Source organism: Centroberyx affinis, unplaced genomic scaffold, assembly GCF_046629955.1.
Source record: "Centroberyx affinis isolate AG114_WGS23_722 - 3 ecotype Tasmania unplaced genomic scaffold, CSIRO-AGI_Caff_v1 ptg003432l_1, whole genome shotgun sequence".
NCBI classification, from domain to species: domain Eukaryota; kingdom Metazoa; phylum Chordata; class Actinopteri; order Beryciformes; family Berycidae; genus Centroberyx; species Centroberyx affinis.
Genome location: NW_027281405.1, coordinates 16,718 through 23,682, shown reverse-complemented (window position 1 = coordinate 23,682; position 6,965 = coordinate 16,718). Strand labels below are relative to the sequence as shown.

Sequence of the window (6,965 nt, the reverse complement as noted above, 5' to 3'; positions counted from 1 at the left end):
TGTCACTGGAGGTCAGTAGTTATTAGTGGCAACTGAAAACAGTTTCTCTAACTACTTATGAGCGAACTGAATGACATGCATAGGGGGACTTGGAGGGGGGATTACTGGCAGTGCAGCGAGTCAGGCCGGCGCAGGAGAGAATGTGACATGGTTTTCTAATAAGGGATGCTGTAACCCCCCCTCCACACACACACACACACTACACCCCCCCCCCCCCCCCCCACCTGGTCCTCCATCCTCTCTCCTCTGTCCCCCCTTCTAGTAGTGACATAGAATAGTCTTCAAAAGGTTGCTTTGGCTCCACAATGCCACATATTGCTAAAATGGTATTCATAGCAAGCAATGGAATTAGTCAGTTTAAGCCCCGGAATAGCACATAATTTTGTGTGTGTGTGTGTGTGTGTGTGAGAGAGAGAGCGTGTGTGAGTGAGTTCATGTTATCTTCAAACCAAAGGCAGTAGTGAAACGTGGTTTCATATATTTAATTTCATGGAAATCTATTAGAGTGAGAATTGCTTTCAGAGTCCTATGACCTTCTTGAAATGTTTTTCACTCTTTAGGAAGATGATTATTTGCAGGCTATTTTTTCCATTTGAAAATGACCGGAATTAGGAAACTTTTTGCTTCCTGGGGCAAAGTCTCCTTTGATCCTGCAAGCTGATGACGGTTTTGGCCAGGCTGTATAAATATAGGCTTGCAGTGACTCATTCTGTGGAAACCAGTGCAACACGGACAGGTTTGGTCGTAGAGAAGAGAAAGATTGTCTCTCCTTGCTGGAATACGAGGGCATTACACTAATTAAAATCTCTCTCAGAACTTGCCAATTCAAAGCATCCTTTTGCACAGTGAAATGAAAAGCGGCCCTTGCCTCTCCTAATCATTTCACATGGGGCAAGATTTGGGGACTATCTCTGGCAAAAGAGGGGAGTGGGAGAGAGGAGGCGGTGGAGGAGGGAAGTGGGACAGAACGCTCATAGCACCTTCTTGAATTCTTGGGTGCTTAAGGCTTAAGGGGAATGGGAATATATTTGTCAAAATTGGTCCTTGACCAGTGAAACTGAACTCGTGGTCAGAGTATACTCTGGATATTACTGTTGACATACTTTGGTATCCATTAACGATGTCAATCATAGTTAACGTGAATACCTCTGGAAAATAACTGGTGAGCTGTGGTTCTCCCGCTTTCTTTATATGTGTTGGTCTCAATCAGGTCTGACCCACATCATGCTATTTTCTCTTGTATGGCATCAAGAAAATTATTAACACTTCACTTTATTCCTCTTAGAAACTGGGCAACCATATGCCTTTTTCATGTAAAATGCTTTAATTTCTTATTCTGAGCTATGAAAGACAGATGACATGCAACACTTTTTTTTCCCCTTCTACCGTATCAGTAATACTAAACAAGACTGAATTGTGTATGATAAAGGTTATATGTTAGGCCTATATTTCTGTGCAGACGATGCAGCCAGTGATGTTAAGCCTTTGCCAATTAACGCTCTCTAGGTTGCTAGGTCGCCATGGTCAATTGAGGAACACATCAATAGGACTTGAAAAGGTTTCTCTGCGATCAGACCTTCTGACATATTAAGTAGAATAATGGGGAGGGGGGGGGGTTGGGGGTGAGGCAGAGACAGAAGCAAGGCTCCCTACTAGATTCAAATTACGCAGTACAACCTGCAATTACCTGAGGAGAATAGAGTCCAAGAAATTCTTTACATCAATGAAATAGAATGTCCCCCATTTTATAGTCTAAACAGCATATATGACATTGAGGGAGTGAAAGACTCCTTCCATCTCCTAGGAAAAACTTTGCTCTTTGTGTAATGTATGTAATTTATGTATTGTATGAGTTATTCAGTTGCTTTATACTCCACTGCAGCTATCTGTGTGTATGCATTTGTGTGTGTATCTATGCGTGTGTGTGTGTCTGTTCACATGGACAACCTTTAAGATGGTTCTGTGTATCATCACTGAAGCTACACTGAAGTAACACCACAATGTAACGGCTACATCATCCTGAGAGCCAGAACTTTCCAGACAGAAATGATGATGCCAGCACCAATTACAGTGCCCAGCCAGCCCCATATACCTTTACAAAGAGAGGTGCCCCCCAATAAATTGAGAGAAGCAACAGGCACAATAGCCAATGATTACCAAGCATAGCCTATTAGTGCACCATAACTACGGCTATTGAAAAGAGAAAAGAATGGCTTCACCTCCACTTTCATTTCATGTGGTCCACCATCAAAAGCTCTGTTGACAGCTCATTCATGCCCTCAATTTAGAGACAAAATCAATCAGAAACATCTTGCAGCATCAAAGTGTATATTGTGGAATGCATTTCTCTTTTTAATACTCTTATCAAACTCCCTTCTGATGGAGTTTGCTGCGCTCAATTCTAAATGTCAGGTGCATATTGGCTCCGATGCTTCCTTCGAGTGTGGGGATGATAGCACATATACATACAGCTGCCAGGTATGTGAAGGGGTTGGAAATGGAGGCTCTCCAAGGTCTCCATTGAGACACAGTGATAGCCATCATCATCATCATCACAGGGTATCATCAGCAAGGGGATTGAGAAGTAATTTCCAAACGTGTTTAAATGACCACAGGAAATGAAACGTTAGATCCTATTACCAGCCGTTGCTGGTGAAAAAACAGGCGAAACAGCTTGGAGGACAGTAGCAAAGGGGAAGCGACACTGATGCTGAGTGATGACCTTAAACACTTTGGAGTTTGTTTGCACAAATCACTCATCTTCCAAAGAGACTGATCAGAATGGGCTGTTGTGTGTGTATACATGTGTGTGCATCATGTATGTGAATAAAAGAGAGAGAGGGAAACATAAGGTGCTGCTGAAACATTTGCTTCACACTGCATTTCAACGCATCACAAAAATCTCACATTCATCTTGTTAACCAGTATCCAAACAATCATTTGACAGTAAATACAGTCAGGCCTTGGAGTATTTGCAGAGCCCACACTAAATCTAAGTAGGAAAGTAAGAGCATTGATTGCATATCCTCAAATTTGTTTACTCTTTTTTGTATGTGATATTATAACTGTTAAAAAGAGATGGGAGCAGAAATTATGATAAGAAATCCTGTTTGAGTGAAGGAAAGGGGATTAAACTTGTGTTAAATGTTACCAAGTTAAAACATTTTTGATGGAGCTGCTTTACCAAAATACAGCATTTAATTCAGGTAATAGTCCTTTTAATACTTTTCATTTTTATATGAAAATACACTTCGCTAATAGCTTAGTAAATATTAGAATCCCCTTAAATACTGAAGAACCGGCCACCGAGAAACAATACGCTCTCGTTCAAATATAGCAAAAGGTGATGAATTAGAATTGAAGGTCTAAAATAATTAAAACTCCTAAACACGAATTTTTTTTGTATGGCTACTGTTAAAAACTCATCCTTAGCCTTTGTTTTCAAAGTTGTTTTTTTCTTGTTTAAGAGAGGTTTGAAACATTAAAACCTAAAGATATTAATAACGGATGAATTTAGAAATTTAGGCAAAACAGACTGCTTAGTTGGCAACAAATTAGACATACTACTACTGCTACTAATAATAATAATATTAATGACAATAATGATAGTGACAATAATAATAATAATAATAATAATAATAATAATAATAATAATACATACATACATACATACATATTTCCGAATCATTAGACTACTCCGTAATTACAGTATGATTCAATTCTGTGCCGCATAATAATAATAATGTTAATAATAATGATAATAATAAGGCAGGGTATATATTCCATGCTTTTAGAGAAAATATTCACTGTTATTACATTAATTGGTTGTCATTGTGTATTTTATGGAAGCTCGCATTCACTATTAAATTGACCAATTAAGTCGTGGTGAAACGAAGGTCTGGGCCTATAAAACAGGATTAGATCAATATGTTTGAAGAGTTTGCTGACAAGGAAATAAATAAATTAATGGAAATATTTGACATGCTATAATGAAAAGTGTTTGTGGTTTTAAATGGGGCGACATCCCAGTCCCAGTGTGTTGCAGACATCCTACATGAGAGGCAAACCCTCCAAAACCTCATGTGAACAATGCTGGCTGCCTCATCGACCTTGCTTTCCAACTCAATTTGGTCTCAATCACAACATAATGAAAATGCACTCCAAAACAGATCCCTTAAAAAAATTACTTCTTCAGGAATAGCTCGCACACTTCAAGTTATTTATTGTTAACGTTCACTTGGTTTTGAAACATATACAGCAGCCATCACGCATTTGTTCCTTTTTAACTTACAAAAGAATAAAGAAAACATAAAGGTGGACGCAATAACGATTATTATACAGTTAAACGCATTCTTGTGTGTTAGCCAAATATACAAGTCCCTACTTTATTTAATAAGTCTAAATCAATACATTAGTTTACAATATTAATAGGATAAAATACCAGGTTATCACCGCAAATAAGGAGTGGTGGCTTAGTGTACCTGCAGTACTTCAAACCTGATCCCACCTTTCCCCCCAGTCCCAACTCAAGTGAAGCAGCATTCCTGTTTGTTCAACAACATAGACTACGTTTAAAACATCATGAGGAAGGTCCGTAACATGGATTACAAAAGGTCCAGAAACGACATAATTGCTTTCAAGGGCAGCCATTTCGTGTAATGTTCAAAAATAGACTCCCCTCTCAGAGATGTCAAGAAAATGTGCCCTGATCAGCTGGTGCGCTGTGTGCGCCCTGTCCCCTCCGCCACCAAAGGGCCCCCATTTTCTCAGCGTTGTGTGTGTGTATATATATATCAACATGATATATTTCACGTTTTGCTCTTGCATGGGCTCATCCGCAGGTTAACATATAAAAAAAGACTGGAAAGTGACAGTACTGTAGTATAGGTCCTACCACGTTCTGCCGTAGAGGAGGTTTGAGCTGACCATGTTACTGGTGTAATCTACAGCAGAGGTGTCTATCTGGGCCATGTTGAGCTGGCTGTGCAGGGAGGGGGGGCTGGGCGACATCTCCTCCAGCTCCTGGGCCTGGACCAAGGCGTTGACCTGCTGCTGGCTTTGATGCTGGCTGATGGCGTTGGTGGAGGTTGCGAGCACGACTCCGGCTCCGTTCTGTTGTTGGCTCTGTTGTTGGCTCTGTTGTTGTACCTGCTGCTGGCTCGGCGTCGGCGTGTTGGAGCCGTTCTGGCACGGTTTACCGTCCTTCACCAGAACTGGCACGGCGACGCGCCGCGGGGACTGCGCCTGCTGCTGGCACAGGTTACCGTCCTGCTGCTGCTGCTGCAGCTGCTGCGCCGCCTTGTCCTTGGCCTGCCGCTTCATCTTGTACCGGTGGTTCTGAAACCAGATCTTCACCTGGGTCGGCGTCAGGTGGATCATGCTGGCCAGGTGCTCCCTCTCCGGCGCCGACAGGTACTTCTGCTGCTTAAACCTCCTCTCCAGCTCGTAGACCTGAGCCTGCGAGAACAGGACGCGCCGTTTCCTCCTGGGCGCAGCGTGGAGAGTTGGCATGGATTTGGTGGCGTCCGCCATTCCCGTGAGACTCCCCATGCCGGTCATGTTCATACCTGTGGAAGGTCCCATGAATCTAGAAACTTAAAAATATACATACATATACGTGCGTTCAATAAACAGAAGTAGAGATGTCTGCTTCGCCTGACGTATAGTCCATATTTTGATTACTGACTGTTGTGCGTAATTATCATAAGTTGCCAGGCAGCAGCTTTTGTCCAGAAAATCTGGGGCATAAAGTGGACAATAATAATAGCAATAATAATAATAGTAATAATAATAATAATTTAAGATCCTTCATTTAAACATTTTCTAAAGCCAAAAATGTAACAAATCGAGGCAGACTGGAAGGAAAGATCTCCATTTTGGATAAACAGTGATAAACAGTAGTCTAATGCTCATTAAAATCTTTCTTAAAACGCTGTAAATCATTTGCCCCAATTTATTTTATGGATACCCCCACTAACTGCTGAAATATAAAAAAAATTGATGCAGATTCAATTCTGTGCGTGTTTTTCCTCTTTCTTTCCTAAAATGCTAATATATATTTACACCAACACAAAAAAACAAAACGACCCAAAAACACCTAAAAGTGTGCATAAATCGACTAAAGAACTTACTTGTGGAGTATCTGGGGTCCGGGTTGGCGCTGTACCACCCTGTTGCTGCTGCGCTGTTCCGCATGCTTTCCTGGTACGACGGGAGGTCTCCCATGTTGCCAATGCTCCCATTGCAGTATCCCCCCATTGCGCTGTGGGAGAACTGGGATACAGTGTGTGGCATGTGGTAGGTAGTCGCCACGGTGGCGTTGTGGCCCATGGAGTGCTGTTGCATGCCGGTCTGAGACACCTGAGGCTGTCGGTAGGCACCCAGTGGAGAGGTTAGGTTCCCAGCGCCGTCCATGCCACTAAACTTCTTGTAGGTCTCCTCGATTGGACTCAAAATATCTGTCACTGAGAAAGGCGTTGTGTGCTTTGGGCTCAACGACATGGTTCAGAAAGCAGGTAGATTTTTTGTGTTTGAGCAGATCAACCGTGTTGTTGTATCGGCTCTCTCCTTGGTGGATGTCTACGTAAGAGAGTGCTTGTAGTGCGCCTGAGATCCTATTGATCGCCTTGGAGAAGGAGGCGAGCCCAGGGCGCTCTTAGCCCGGGTTTATTGGAGCCAGGAGCCAGGTTTACGACAAACACAGGGGGCGGAGCAAACCTCCTAAACCAGCAAACAATAGTCATTGACATTTTTAGGGCAATAATTGATGAAAATGCACTTTGCTTTATATTAAGTTGTTTACCTTAACAAAACGAAGCGTGATATTTATGAATCTGTCCTATCTAACAACTATATACAGATGAGAATCCAACTGGCAGCCCCACTATGTGCAGCACATCAGCTGATCTGACCACATATGACTATTTTGCGTCAGTAGGGAATTCCACTCTTTCTAGAAACTTTGA

General features: G+C 42.1%; 1 protein-coding gene across 2 annotated transcripts; it reads right to left on the bottom strand.

Annotated features, from left to right (window-relative positions):
- Window positions 1-4,890: 4,890 nt before the first annotated feature.
- Window positions 4,891-6,501, bottom strand: nkx2.4a (NK2 homeobox 4a). 2 transcript variants are annotated; one of them, XM_071539328.1, is made up of 3 exons: window positions 6,132-6,501; window positions 5,149-5,594; window positions 4,891-5,052 (listed from the first exon to the last, which is right to left on the bottom strand). In XM_071539328.1, exons 1-3 carry the CDS (start codon window positions 6,499-6,501, stop codon window positions 4,891-4,893), a joined length of 978 nt encoding a protein of 325 aa, XP_071395429.1. The 2 variants fall into 2 exon arrangements, with proteins under 2 accessions (XP_071395429.1, XP_071395428.1); XM_071539327.1 differs by having other exon boundaries at window positions 4,891-5,594.
- Window positions 6,502-6,965: the final 464 nt, after the last annotated feature.